This window comes from Heterodontus francisci, chromosome 7 (assembly GCF_036365525.1).
Source record: "Heterodontus francisci isolate sHetFra1 chromosome 7, sHetFra1.hap1, whole genome shotgun sequence".
NCBI classification, from domain to species: Eukaryota; Metazoa; Chordata; class Chondrichthyes; order Heterodontiformes; family Heterodontidae; genus Heterodontus; species Heterodontus francisci.
Genome location: NC_090377.1, coordinates 112,769,617 through 112,785,121, shown reverse-complemented (window position 1 = coordinate 112,785,121; position 15,505 = coordinate 112,769,617). Strand labels below are relative to the sequence as shown.

The following is a 15,505-nucleotide window of genomic DNA, read 5'->3' as shown; positions in this document are numbered from 1 at the left end:
AAAGTAGATAGAGTATTTTGAAAAGTTTCTGGAACTACAGCACATCAAAAATTAAGTTTTGGAATTATAGGAGTTGAGGGATAAATCACAAGGTGTGCGCTAAATCAATTTTTCCAGAATTCTGAGTCAGAAGGATTAAGACCTCTTAGTAAAATGATTTGTTTGCAGTTTTCTTGTTAAAAATTGACAGAAGCACAAAACACAATCCCTGAAAGATTGGTAAAAATTCTGGAATCCCTTGTAATGAAAACAGAATTAAATGTTTACAAATACCAGGCACCCTGCTTATTAGCAGTCTATATGGCTATATAGCAACCACAGTTGGAACTGCACATGTATGGTGCCAAATCAGGGCAGGAGCAAAGTTGTCCATCATGTCCTGCACAGCCTGTCAGCAAGAATCGCACAGGACTAATGGCCAGACATGAGAGAAAAGTCTCTGCTCATGGAAATGCATTCCAGAAAAGGAGGAAATAAGACTTAGGGAAAAATAATCAGCAGCAAAAAATGAAAATTGAGTAAAAGAGAATGTATGAAGAATGCAAAAAGAGTATTAAGTTCCAAATTTTCAAATAAAATGGAAGAAATTAGAATCATAGAATGGTTACAGGACAGAAGGAGGCCATTCAAGCCCGTTGTCTCAGTGCTGGCTCTCTGCAAAAGCAACTCACCTAGTCCCACTCCCCCACCTTTACCCCATGGCCCTGCAATTCTTTTTCTCTTCCGATAACTACCCAATTCTCTTTTGAAGGTCTCGACTGAATCTGCTTCCAACACACTTTCAGGCAGTGCATTCCAGATCCTAATCACTCGCTGCGTAAAAAATCTTTTCTTTGTCGCCTTAAATCGGTGTCCTCTGGTTCTCCACCCTTCCGCCAACGGGAACAGTTTCTCCCACCCCAGACCCATGATTTTGAGCACCTCTACCAAACCTCCTCTTAATTTTCTCTTCTCCAAGGAGAGCAGCCCCAGCTTCAGTTATTTATTTATTGTCTTTTTTCTAAAAAAAACTTTGGAAAGGAAATGAACTTCATCCAAGAGCTTGGTGAAAGATGGGGGAGAATATAACAACTTTAATTATGTGTACTTTGCCCTCTCACCTCAAAAAGCTTAAAACTTCATTAGCACTACATTTTGAGTTTGATTAAAATATTTCTGTATTAATCCCATTTGTTAAGTTTTATGTGGTGTGTTTTGTACATGGATCTATGGTATTTAAAGGATGCAACCTGTTTTTGCAATACAATGACAAATTAACAAAAAATACTTCCAGTAGGACTTGCAATGAAATCTGTCGAGCATAACAAAGAGTAGAAACTACAGTACTACAATCAACATGAAACACAAAGAGAATCAAAGTTTTTTTTAAAAAAAACTAGAATCATAGCCTTTATTCGCCAGTCTGTCTGAAGACAGCCACCGAGTTTGGTCACACTCCTCATGAATGACTCCCGAGCACAAACACAGGATTAAATGCACCCTCCTAACATTGCATCAATGTTGATCACCTGATCTATTTATGCCTTAATCGTTACATAGGAGTGCATTTGTAATAAAATGCTAGAAAATCAGTAAACTGTAAAGGCGTTTTACAGAAAATATTGATACTGCCCATTTTATCAGAAAAAATGTGGATACTTCAGAAATAACAAAACATATAATAGCCAATAGTGACAATTGATACTTCACTGTGAAATAGTTTCCGTTTTTCAGTGTTGGCAACATTTAAAAAGTAACTCATGACTTGATTTTATTTTGATAATTTAATCTCGCTATTAAAAATTTGGCCTTACCAGTACTGGGCATGTGATTCACTCTTGAGGGGGTCAGCAACTCAATAGATTGATCTCGACCGGAAAGTCTATCTGAAAGTGAAAAGGATTCGGTCTCATAAATAGTCTGCAGCATCTGTTGTAATCCAGGCAACTATATTTCCAACAGCATTGGGCGCGAGGTTAGCGGAGAGATAGAATCACTATCTCCAGGGTGGTACTTTCGAGTGAGTGTGCATAAAATAAAGTTTTACGTGCAGCACACGCCCAGTTATGCAGGGAGTAGACCTTCAGTCACAAACAATGGAGTCGCCTTGGAACCAATATAGTTAATAATATTTAATTTCGCTAGGTTGCCTGTATCCGCGTTTTTTCTTTGCAAACTATGTCGCATATACTCTTCTAATTGGCAAAGTCATTGAAGTCTCCGCTAAAAGACTGACCAGGTGCGAAGAACACTTGAGTGAAGGAGAGAAAAAGAGAGGCAATTCATTTTCATGTGATTTACCGACAATATGGCTCGCTGTTGACAGAGACCAAATCCTGGGAGATGGGAGCTAAAAATAGCCGGAACACTGCGAGAGATTAAAATGCATCAAATCAAGAGGAACGCCGGCTTGGCAGGCCTCGGGGTCAGTGGGTAACAGTTCGGTTTCTGGTCAGGCAACGTCCATTCAAAAAAAAACCCACAAAAGTGAAAATACTTAATAAAAGTAGTTTTATTTATTTTTAAATCGCTGTATGTATACGTGTGGTATCCACTATTTGACTTGTATCTGTTATAAGGAGTAATCTTACTCCATTTATTCTCTGCTCAGATAGGTACAGGTTTAAAAGTACCGAATTCACAAAACGGTTAGCTTATTTTTAAAAGGACATATTTTTGCGAACCTTTCCGGTATTAGGCTGACTGCTTCAGATTCGCACTATTGCAGAAGACAATAATTAACAACAGTTCAACTTGTTTTGGAAAGTCACCTCCGATCGATCTCCAGGTTCACTTCTCTCTCAACTCTTTTGCTTGTCGAGGGGCGGGCATTCTATTTGCCGCTTTTAAAAGCAAACTTTGTCTCATCGGCCAGCCACGAAAATTCAGTTGTGCAAATGTGTGACTCGATTACCTAAGTGCCGCTACAATGAAACCATTGAGAAATTAAATAGAAAAACCTGGCATTATTTCCATGACTACATCTAACGACGAAAGTTGTTCGACCCTTTTTGGAACAGCCACTAACACGGCCCATTGTAATGACGAATACAATTCTCTCCACAGATGCTGCCTGACCTGCTGAGTATTTCCAGCATTTCCTGTTTTTGGCGTCCTAATAATCTGGTTTATTACCTAAACTAACACAGTTCACTGCCCACTTAAACACGCAACGGGGACGCAGAGATGTAGAGTCAAAATAAAAGACCCCAGTAACGCCAGGCCAATGCAGGTTGCTTAGAGAATTTATGCATTGTGACTACATGCACAAAACCCAATCATCTACAGAACTACAAATGATGCACGAGGAAATACGCCGCTTACTTTAAAACAGAATATCAACGTTTAACAGGCCAAGAATTACCGCCCCGCCCGTACTGACAGCTCCTTTCACCAGCACATATAAAAAGGCAGCTCTCGTATTTAATTCAGTGTTTTTTGCTTCCATCCTCGGTTCGCATGCGTTAATGACGCAATCTGCAAGGAAATGACCCAATTTCATTCAATTCTTGTGAACACAGTCGTTGTATATTCTGCAAGCAGAGGAGCATCAATCAATGTGGCAAAGTCAAGCTGCGTTGCAGTATCATCTACATTCAAATTCTGCTGGAGAAAGGGATCAGCTGAATACTTGATCAGCACTCATGTCGGATTCCTCACCCACAACTGAACAGCGCAAGACAATTCTCGGTGTTATCTGCAATGTGCATCAATTCTCCTCTATTTTGTGCTGCTGGGGGTTGAATATGCTTTTCACAAAATTCTTCAGTAAATCAAAAAACACGGCATGCAGAGTTATAGGAAAATGCGGCAAACTCTGCTTATCTTCCAGCTACAGGAATTCCTCTGTTTAATGAGAAATGGTAAACCTGTCTTTCCTTTCACTGCTGAGCAGCCCAAATTTAGTTTCTTAACTTCTCTATACATTCCCTTCCTAACAGCACTGTGGGTATACCTACCCCAAATGGACTGCAGCGGTTCAAGAAGGCAGCTCACCACCACCTTCTTGAGGGCAATTAGGGATGGGCAATAAATGCTGGCCTGGCCAGCGATGCCCACATCCCATGAATGAATTTTTTTTTTAATTGGCAACTGCCTGTTAAGGCTAGACTTCATGATTTCATTAGAACTGTGGGAGTCTGGAAATAGTGATTACAAAACCCCTATTTCACCAAAATTCCCTGTGCCAAGGAACGGCTCAGTGTGTCGGGTCATGCTGATAATTGGGCAATTATTTATACTTGTCACGCATTGTCAGTTGTTTGCAGTTATTAGCCAATTATCCAGAATTATTAAAATGGGACCTATATCCTTTCTATTGGATTCTTACATTGCAGTTGATTGCATTGAAGGAACAGACTCCATTGCTAAATTTCCGTTATGAACTTTACCGCACAGCAAATTTCACGAACTTACTCTTAAACTGTACACCATGTGATACCATTGTTGGTAATTTTTTAGATGGGGTCCCTACTAATAAAGGAAATAAAACTCATAGTAATAGCGTAGTTAGGGTACTAAAAGTAATGAAGAGCCAGGTTAGTTCAGTTAAAGCTGCCTGTTACTGATTAATTTAAATTCAACATAAAACAGTAAAGCAAATTTAGAAGAAAAGATCAGAACTCAAGACAATGTCAAAGATAAAACCACCTCATTTATTTCTTAATTTCCCACTAAGGGTATATTCAAGATGGTGGCTCACAAGATTATGAAGCTTTATAGCATTCTAATAATCATAATTCTCATTCATCACAAATGTTTCATATAAACTGATTTAAGCCACTGATTAGTATTGCTGCAGTCTGAGATAAAAAAGGTACATTACAATAACTGCCACTTCAATACAAATTTTAATGTATAGAATGTCCCAAAGCACTTCACAAATATACTTAAGGAAAATAGACAGCAAGCCAAGAGGGGAGAAGTTAGGAGGGGTGACTGACAGCTTGGTCAAATAAAATTTTGAGAAGGTTTTGAAAAGGAAAGTTAGTTGAAGAGGTTTAGGGAGAAAATTTCATAGAGTGGAAGCCAAGGTCACTGAGGGCTTTGCTGTCAATGGTGGGCCCAACGCAGGGATTTACACAGAGACTACAGCCTTAGGGAAGGAGGAGATTGTTGAGATAGGGTATGGAGATGGTGGTGTAGTGATAATGTCACTGGACTAGTAATCCAGAGGTCCAGGTTAATGCCCTGGGGACATGGGTTCAAATTAATTTAAATCTAAAAAAATAGCTCCTTAAACTTGCCCAAAAGAGAATATAGAAAAGAGAGAAATAGAAAAAAGGGTGATTTCCCAAACTGTTGAACCAGTGTACTTCAAAAGTTCAACAATGCAAACTTTCTTTGTAGTAGTCTTGTCACAAAAAATCAAACTTCCATGCTAATACACAAATGGGAGGAATTGCTAATTAACCTAGCTGGTGCTACATAGAGAGAAATCATCAATTCTTTATTTAAATTTATCAGTAGCCTTTGCTCATCTCATCCATTTTCAAGCTTTTCTGCACCTAAACAATGTGAACCTGCAAAAGGTAGGTTTATAAAAATCCATAAAACAAAAATCAAATTAATTTTTGAAGAAATCAACACAAGGTGCAAAGGCTTTAAACGGCTTTCTTACCATGGATAAGGCATACTGGTTTTTAATCTATTAGTTAAGAAACATAGAATTACATAGAACAGATAAACAAATTATCCTTCCAAGATGTACAAGCACTACACTTTACATTATCAAATAGGGCAGATGTGCCAAAGATAATAATTACCATCTTGAGACAATGGAGGAGATAATTTTAATTTCTTTGTTATTGCTCCCTTCCTTTTACCATAAACAGTGCACCAGATCTGTCTTCATGATCATGCACTACCGCTGTTCTATTAAACAGCTTACAATACGCATTCTAAAAAATATCAGGCCAGCAATCCCACAGCTGCATTAACCAAAAATCCTAATTTAGTATTATGGCATTAAGGATCATATTGAATTATCTTTCCTTCTTCAGGATTTGTAACAGACCGACCAAAAAATGGCAATTTAAACTTGTTGCAATCAACCATGAATACTTCAGTAACAATCCTTTAATCAGGCAACCTAAAGAGTCATTGCAGACTCTCTGAAAAGGTCTAAGAAGTTTCTGCTCTTGAAAAGCTGACCAAAGCCCCAGAATTCTCAAGTCATCAAATTCTTGGCAGTTTTGCAATGCAAGCCTGTGGAATTCGCTACCACGGAAAGCAGTTGAGGCCAAAACATTGTATGTTTTCAAGAAGGAGTTAGATATAGCTCTTGGGTCTAAAGGGATCAAGGGGTATGGGGAGAAAGCGGAAACAGGTTACTGAGTTGGATGATCAGCCATGATCATAATGAATGGCGGAGCAGGCTCCCAAGGGCTGAATGGCATACTCCTGCTCCTATTTTCTATGGAACAGCTGTGATGGTTAGTGCACTATCCAACCCCATAAGTCAAAGCCAGATCATAAAGTGGCATGGGAAGAAGTGGTTTCCATTCATGGGGCACTGGCACCAGTCCTCAAGAAAGAGAGCACTGTTGTGTTGGGATGGACTCCACTTAAACCAGGCTGAGACCAGTGTCCTGGCGAATCGTATAACTAGGGCTGTGGCTAGGGCTTTACACTAACCATGTTGGCGTGGTTGGGGGGGGGGGGGGGGGGGGAGGGAGGGAGGGAAAGAGGGTTCGGGCGAAGGGAGATTTAGAAATCCAAAGAGAAAAATAGAGACAATAGAACAGTCTAGTGATATGGGTAAAGGCAAGGTGAGTGAGACAGGAAAGGACAGAGTGTTTAACAGTAATTGTGGACCAGTGAGGAAGATTCATACAGGGAATAGCAGTAAAAAAATTTAAAGGTTCTTTATCAATGCATGAAGCATCCACAATAAGGTAGATGAACTATTGGTGCAAATAGAAATAAATGGTTTACAGAAACATAGGCTGGAATTTTATGTTGGGCGGGAGGCCCCACCCATCGGCCGGAAAGTCAGTGGCGAGCCCGCCTCTGCTGGGCCTGGGGAGCCAAGCTGGTATTTTTCGCTGCCCAGGTCCTGAATTGGCCTTGGGTGGGGCTTCCACCTCGAGGCAGGAGGTCCCTTGTAATGGAGCTGCCAGCCAATCAGGCGGCTGGCAACTCTTAGTCCCAGCAGTGCCACTGGGAGTGGTGACCACTGCTGGGACTACACCTAGCCACCACAGCAAGAGAAAGGATGGCCGTGGAACTACGTTAAGTTTTTGGGGCCACGCCAGGGACAATCAGCCCGGCCCTGGCAAGGTGGGGGAGGGGGGAAATGTGTGGTGCGTTGGGGTGGTTGGGGCTTTGGGGGTGGCCCTCCGTGGGGCACAGGAGGGCACCCCCCCTCCCCGCAGCCCACAAAAAGTCCATCTGATTTTACCTGGCGGGTCCTTGAGGCCTTTGCCGTCCAGCAGCCAAGGGAAAAATACCCGCAGCGGTGGGAGGAAGCCCTTCAGTGCCAGTTAATTGGCCATTTAAGGGCCTTGATTGGCCTGGGGCGGGCCGTTTCTCGCCGCTGCCCCGCATAAAATTGCAGCAGCGGTGGAAGAGGTCGGGAACGGCCCCCTGCCCCCGCTCAATTTTACGCCCACCCCCTTCCACCAGCCAGCTCATTTGGGGGTTGTAGAATTCCAGCCATAGTTACAAGGTAACCAAGGTTAGGAAATAAATATGCCAGGGTACACAATATTTTGAAAAGACAGAATAGCAAAGGAGGAGCGGTAGCCCTGATTGTAAAGGATAAGGGCATTAGTGAGAAAGGACCTCGGCTCTGAAGATCATAAAATAGAACCAGTATAGGTGGTGATTAGGAATAGTAAGAGTCATAAAACACAGGTAGGATGAGTTTATAGGCCCCTTAACAGTAGATATACCGTTAGACAAAGCAATAAACAAGAAATTATTGGAGCTTGTAACTGAAGGCAATGTAAAATTTGTGGGAGATTTTAATCTTCATATAGACTAGACCAATCAAATTGGCAAGAGTGGTCTAGAAGAGGAGTTTGTGGCATGTTTTTGAGTTTCCTGCAGCGATATGTTGTGGAACCAACTAGCGACAAAGCTATTTTAGATCTAGTAATGTGTAATGGGGCAGGGCTAATGAGTAATCTCAGAGAAAAAAAATCTGCTTGGAAATACTGATCATAATACAACTGAATTCCATGTTAAGTTTGAAAGCGACATACTCCAATCACAAATAAGAATCTTAAACTTAAAGCCAATTACATAGGTATGAGGAGAGAGCTAGCTGAAGCTGTTTGGATAAATAGGCTACAAGGCATGGCATTAAAGAAACAGTGGGAAACATTTGAAGAAATAATTCAAATTTTCAACAAAAATACATTCCATTGAAAAACAAAAACTCAGCAAGAAAGATCAATCTGTGCCCTACTCAAGAAGTTAAGGATAGTATTAGATTAAAAGAGGCAGCTTATAATGTTGCAAAAAATAGCAGCAAGTCTGAGAATTGGGAGTGTTTTAGAAACTGGCAAAGTTGATAGAAAGGGGAAAAAACAGAATACTATTAATAAACTAGCTAGGAATATTAAAACAGATCGTAAGAGCTTTTTGTTCGTTCATTAGCATCATCTTCTTCCCAGAACATTGACTGCCATTGATCACCACCTCTGTCTATCCTGTGCTGCCCTTACACATTCCACAGAGGTCAAACGCATCCAGTCCATTCTATCAGTCATCCAATTTCTCCTCTGCTACCATCTCCTACGCTTTCTGTCGATCTTTCATTCCAATAATTAGCTCTGTCTACCATCTGCTCTAATGATGTGACCGAAATATTGTATCTTTCTCTCTTTCATGTTATGCATTAAATTCCTCCTTTCTTAACCCTTTTCTCACATCTCCTCATTAGTCTTCTGGTCTGTGTAGGATATAGGGAATATGTCTGTGTACAGCTTTTACAAGTATATAAAAAGGAAGAGAGTAGCTAAAGTAAACGTTGGTCCCTTAGAAGCAGAGACAGGAGAAATTGTAATGGGGAATGAGGAAATGGCAAAGACATTCAACAAATATTTTGTGTCTGTCCTCATAACAGAAGACACAAGTTGCAACCAGAAATAGAGGGTAACCTAGGGGCTAAAAATTGTGAGGAAATTAAGGAAATAAATATTAGTAGAGAAAAAATATTGGAGCAATTTAAGGGATTAAAAATCCCCAGAACCTGATGGCCTACATCCTAGGGTTCTAAAAGAGATAGCTGCAGAGATAGTGGATGTGCTGGCTATGATTTTCCAAAATTCCCTGGATTCTGGAACAGTCCCAGCAGATTGGAAGTTGGCAATTGTAACACATTACAGGAGAGATGGTGGCATAGCATTAATGTCACTGAGCTAGTAATTCAGAGGCCCAGGCTATTGCGCTGGGGACACGGGCTCAAATCCCACCACAGCTGTTAATTAATTGAATTCAAATTGCACTAACATCTCACACTGAAGAGTGTCTGCAGAGACTCATCGACAGGACTGCAGCTACCTGCAACGAATTTGGCCTAACCATCAGCCTCAAGAAAACAAACATCATGGGACAGGAGGTCAGAAATGCTCCATCCATCGATATCAGCAACCACACTCTCTAAGTGGTTCAAGAGTTCATCTACCTAGGCTCAACTATCACCAGTAACTTGTCTCTCGATGCAGAAATCTACAAGCGCATGGGAAAGGCTTCCACTGCTATGTCCAGACTGGCCAGGAGAGTGTGGGAAAATGGCGCACTGACACAGAACACAGAAGTCCGAGTGTATCAAGCCTGTGACCTCAGTACCTTGCCGTATGGCAGTGAGGCCTGGACAATGAATGTCAGCCAAGAGCGACGTCTCAATTTATTCCATCTTCGCTGCCTCCGGAGAATCCTTGGCATCAGGTGGCAGGAACGTATCTCCAATACAGAAGTCCTCGAGACAGCCAACATCCCCAGCATATACACCCTACTGAATCAGCGGCACTTGAGATGGCTTGGCCATGTGAGCCACATGGAAGATGGCAGGATCCCCAAGGATACATTGTATCGCTTCACAAACCACTGACCACCTCTTACCCATTGTCTCTCGAGACAAGGAGGCCAAAGAAGAAGAAGAAGAAGAAGAATTAATAAATTCAATTAATTAATAAAAAGATCTGGAATTGAAAGCTAGTCTCCGTAATGGTGCCATGAAGCTATCGACTGTTGTAAACACACATCTCGTTCACTAATGTCCTTTAGGGAAGGAAATCTGCCGTCCTTACCTGGTCTGGATGTAATGGGAGCACGTAACTAGTAGGGTAGATAAAAGGGGAACCAGTGGATGTAGTATACCTGGATTTCCAAAAGACATTTGATAAGGTGCCAGACAAAAGGTTAATATGCAAGACAAGGGCTCATGGAGTTGGGGGGTAATATATTGGCATGGATAGAGGATTGGTTAACAGACAGGAAGCAAAGAGTAAGCATAAATGGGGCATTTTCAAGTTGAGAGGCTGCGACTAGTGGAGTGAAGCAACGATCAGTACTGGGGACTTAGCTATTTACAATCTATATTCATGACTTGAACAAAGAAGACAGAGAGTAATGTATCTAAGCTCTGATGATACAAAGGTAGGTGGAAATGCAAGCTGTAAGGAGGACACAGAGGCTGCGAAGAGATATAGATAGGTTATGTAAGTGGGTAACAAGCTGGCAGATGGAGTATAATGGGGGGTGGGGGGGGGGGGGTGGAGTAGAGGTTATACACTGGTCGTAAGAATAGAAAAGCTGAATATTTTTTTTTAAAGGCATAAAACTTCTGATATTGATGTTGAGAGAGACTTGGGTGTGCTTGTGCAAGGAACACAAAGTTAGCATGCAAGTACAGCAAGCAATTAGGAAGGCAAATGGCATATTGGCCTTTACTGCGAGGAGATTGGAGTACAAGAATAAAGAAGTCTTGCTGCAACTGTAAAGGGCTTTGGTAAGACCACACCTGGAATACTTGGTGTTCCTAGGACCCTAGGTGCCACCTGGTTCAGGTGGAGCTCATCGCAACAGTATAGTTCCTTGCTGTCCAGTACTGGTACCAATGGCCAGTGAAATGGAACCTCTCTTTCCCACACCACTCCTTCAGCCAAATATTGATGTTCAGAGAGACTTGGGCGTGCTCATACAGGAAAGCAGAAAGTTAGCATGCAGGTTCAGCAAGCAATTAGGGAGGCAAATGTCATGTTGGCCTTTTTTGCAAGGGGATTGGAGTACAGGAATAAAGAAGTCTTGCTACAATTGTACAGGGCTTTGGTGAGACCACATGTGGAGTACTGTGTGCAGTTTTGGCCTTCATATTTAAGGAAGGACATACTTGCCTTGGAGGCCGTACAGCGAAGGTTCACTAGATTGGTCCCTGGGATGAGAGTGCTGTACTATGATGAGGGGCTGAGTAAATTGGGCCTATATTCTCTGCAGTTTATAAGTGAGAGATGTAATCTCATTGAAACTTAAAGATTCTGAAAGGGATTGAGAGGGTAGACACAGAGAGGTTGTTTCTGCTGGTTGGGGATTCTAAAACACAGGGGCACAGTCTAAGGATAAGGGAACTATCATTTAGGATGGAGATGAGGAGAAGTTTCTTCACTCAAAGGGTTGTGAATCTTTGGCATTCTCTACCCCAGAGGACAGTAGATGCTCCATCGTTGAATATATTGAAGGCCGGGATTGTTAAATTCTTGGTCTCTCAGGTAATCAAGGGATATGGGGATCAGGCGGGAAAGTGGAGTCGAAGCCCAAGTTCAGCCACAATCAAACTGAATGGCGGAGCAGGCTCAATGGGCCATATGGTTTACTCCTGCCCGTATTTCTTACGTTTTGCTCTAAAAAAGTTGCTCACATTACAAAAATAGGCATACAATGAGGGAAGGGCACGGCGTAGTGGTAATGTCACTGGACTAGTAACCCAGAGCCCCTGACTAGCTCTGGAGACATGGTTTCGAATCCCAGATGGTGGGATTCGAATTCAATTAATAAATCTGGAAGTAAAAACTAGTCCAGTGCTGACCATGAAACCATTGTCGATTGTTGTAAAAACCCATCTGATTCACTAATCTGCCGTCCTTACCTGGTCTGGCCTACATGTGACTCCAAACCCACAGCAATGTGGTTGATTCTTGACCCTCTGAAATGGCCTTGTAAGCCACTCAGTTGTATCAAACTGCTACAAAGTCTAAGAGGAGGAACGAAATCGAAAGGACCACCTGGTATCGACCGGAAATGACAACGGCAAACAGAGCCCTGTCAACCCTGCAAAGCCCTCCTCCCTAACATCTGGGGGCTTGTGCTAAAATTGGAAGAGCTGTCCGACAGACTAGTCAAACAGCCTGACATTCATACTCACGGAATGACACCTTGCAAACAATATCCCAGGGTAGATGCAGGAAGGATGTTCCCGATGGTGGGGGAGTCCAGAACCAGGGGTCACAGTCTAAGGATACGGGGTAAACCTTTCAGGACTGAGATGAGGAGAAATTTCTTCACCCAGAGTGTGGTGAGCCTGTGGAATTCGCTACCACAGAAAGCAGTTGAAGCCAAAACATTGTATGTTTTCAAGAAGGAGTTAGATATAGCTGTTGGGGCGAATTGGATCAAAAGATATGGGAGGGGGAAGCGGCAACAGGTTACTGAGTTAGATGATCAGCCATGATCATTACGAATGGCAGAGCAGGCTCGAAGCGCCGAATGGTCTACTCCTGCTCCTATTTTCTATGTTTCTATTCCAGACACCATCACCATCCCCGGGTATGTCTTGTCCCACTGGCAGGACAGACCCACCAGAGCTGGCGGCACAGTAGTATACAGTTGGGAAGGAGTTGCCCTGGAAGTCCTTCACGTTTGCTCTGGACCCCATGAAGTCTCATGTTATCAGGTCAAACATGGACAAGGAAACCTCCTGCTGATTACCACCTACCGCCCCCCGCACCACTTGGCTGATGAATCAGTGCTTCGCCATGTTGAACACTAGTTGGAGGAAGCACTGAGGGTGGCAAGGCCACAGAATGCACTCTGGGTGTGGGACTTCAATGTCCATCACCAAGAGTGGCTCTGTAGCACCACCACTGATCGAGCTGGATGAGTCCTAAAGGACATAGCTGCTAGACTGGGTCTGTGGCAGGTGGTGAGGGAACCAAGAGGGAAAACCCACTTGACCTCATCCTCACCAATCTACCTGTTGCAGGTGCATCTGTCCATGACAGTATTGGTAGGAGTGACCACTACACAGTTCTCATGGAGACAAAGTCCCATTTTCACACTGAGGATCTCCAACATCGTGCTAAATGGGATAGATTTCGAACAGATATAGCAACTCAAGACTGGGCATCCCTAAGGCGCTGTGGGCGATCAGCAGCAGCAGAATTGTATTTGACCACAATCTGTAACCTCAATGCCCGGCATATCTCCCACTCTACCATTACCATCAAGGATCAACCCCGGTTCAATGAAGAGTGTAGGAGGGCATGCCAGGAGCAGCACCAGGCATACCTAAAAATGAGGTGTCAGCCTGGTGAAGCTACAACACAGAACTAATTGCACGCCAAACAGCACATGCAGCATGCAATAAACAGGTATTAGGACCAACCACTCCTGTCAAAGTCCCCAATCAAAATATACAATTCTGATTGTGGTGGGAGAAATGCACTGATAATTCAATCCCGTCACTCCACAGATCGCCTAACATATCATTTAAACTTTCCAAATTAAAGAAAGATCCAGCCAAATTGTACCATCGATTAATCCCCTGAATGAGGCTAACCAAACCAGGTGTCTTTAAATCAACAAATTAACTCTTTAATTAGAAGAACTAAATTCTTAAACACTATGAATATATAAACAACATTTAAAATAGAAAAATTAGAGTCCTTGCAAATTTACAATTCAATGTTGCTTGAAGTCCTCACAGAATATTGCTTTCCTTCTCCAGTGAATTTCAACAATTAACGACTTGCAAACACTTTCAGCAGAATCAATCTGACGTTAGAGTTTTTGAGGGAAAAAAGATTGTCAGTCTAACTTCCCTTTCTTCAATTTAAATTACCAGAGGTCTCTGTTTTGGATTGACTTTTTTTTTAGAATTCTGAGATAATAATTAAACAGACTAAAATCCTCTTCCTTCAGTTTAAATGGTTGAGAGCTCTTTCTTCAGGTGCCAACACCAGCTGTGTCTGTATGTCTCTGTGTCTGTGTTCTGTTAGAACAAACTGTCTTCAACTAAAATCCAGTTCACTGGATTGTAACAAATTTATCGCATGAGACTCACTCCCAGTGGCTGTATCTATGGTAACGAGAATGCACCCTATGAATCGCAGTCTCCAAATGGCTGTTTCTAAGGCAACGAAAATGCACCTTCCGATAACTCCTGAGGCTTGCTAGTTCTTAAAGCAATACTGATCTTTTACAAGGCTTAAAGGCAAACCGCATATTACGAAAAAGAAACTACAGGACCATGACACAGGGCTAAGCGATCCCACAACCTATGGATCTGATCTAAGCTCTGCAGCCTTGCCACATCCAGTCATGAATGGTGGAGGACAATTGAACAACAGACAGAAGGAGGAGGCGCCACAAATATCCCCATCCTTAACAATGGGGAACCCAGCATATCAGTGCAAATGACAAGGCTGAAGCATTTGCGACCATCTTCAGCCAGAAGTGTCAAGTGAATGATCCATCTCAGCCGTGCCCCTAGCCAAGCTGTTCCAGTACAGCTACAACACTGGCATCCATCAGGCAATGTTCACAAACAGGACAAATCTAACCTGGCCAATTACCACCCAATCAGTCTACTCTTGATCATCAGTAAAGTGATGGAAGGGGTCGTCAACAGTGCTATCAAGCGGCACTTGCTCATTAATAACTTGCTCATTGACGCTCAGTTTGGGTTCCGCCAAGGCCACTCAGCTCCTGACCTCATTACAGCATTGGTTCAAACATGGACAAAAGAGCCGAACTCCAGAGGTGAGGTGAGAGTGACTGCCCTTGACACCAAAGCTGCATTTGACTGAGTATGGCACCAAGGAGCCCTAGCAAAACTGTAGTCAATGGGAATCAGGGAGAAAACTCTTAACTGGTTGGAGTCATACCTAGTGCAAAGGAAGATGGTTGTGGTTGCTGGAGGTCAATCATCTCGGTCCCAGGACATCACTGCAGAAGTTCCTCAGGGTAGTGTCCTAGGCCCAAACATCTTCAGCTGCTTCATCGATGACCTTCCCTCCATCATAAGGTCAGAAGTGGGGATGTTCAGCACCATTCGGGACTCCTCAGATACTGAAGCAGTCAGTGTCCAGATGCAGCAAAACTTGGACAACATCCAGGCTTGGGCTAATAAGTGGCAAGTAACATTCACACCACACAAGTGCCAGGCAATGACCATCTCAAACAAGAGAGAATCTAACCATCTCCTTCTGATGATCATGGCATTACAATCGCTGAATCCCTGGGGGTCACCACTGACCAGAAACTGAACCTATCACATCAATGCTGCGGCTACAACAGCAGG

At 42.7% G+C, this 15,505-nt stretch overlaps 1 protein-coding gene across 10 annotated transcripts in view; it reads right to left on the bottom strand.

Annotated features, from left to right (window-relative positions):
- Positions 1–15,505, bottom strand: part of hdac4 (histone deacetylase 4) — a 595,905-nt gene that overhangs the window by 367,453 nt on the left and 212,947 nt on the right. For 5 of the 10 annotated variants that reach the window (XM_068035894.1, XM_068035889.1, XM_068035891.1 and 2 more), the window contains one exon: positions 1,794–1,865. The exons of 4 other annotated variants lie outside the window; for them this stretch is intronic. In XM_068035894.1, coding sequence (XP_067891995.1) covers positions 1,794–1,806 — 13 coding nt within the window. In that variant the 5' untranslated portion in view covers positions 1,807–1,865. Of the gene's footprint in view, positions 1–1,793; positions 1,866–3,303; positions 3,389–15,505 lie in introns of those variants that run through there. One more of the 10 variants, XM_068035895.1, reaches the window with a different exon arrangement.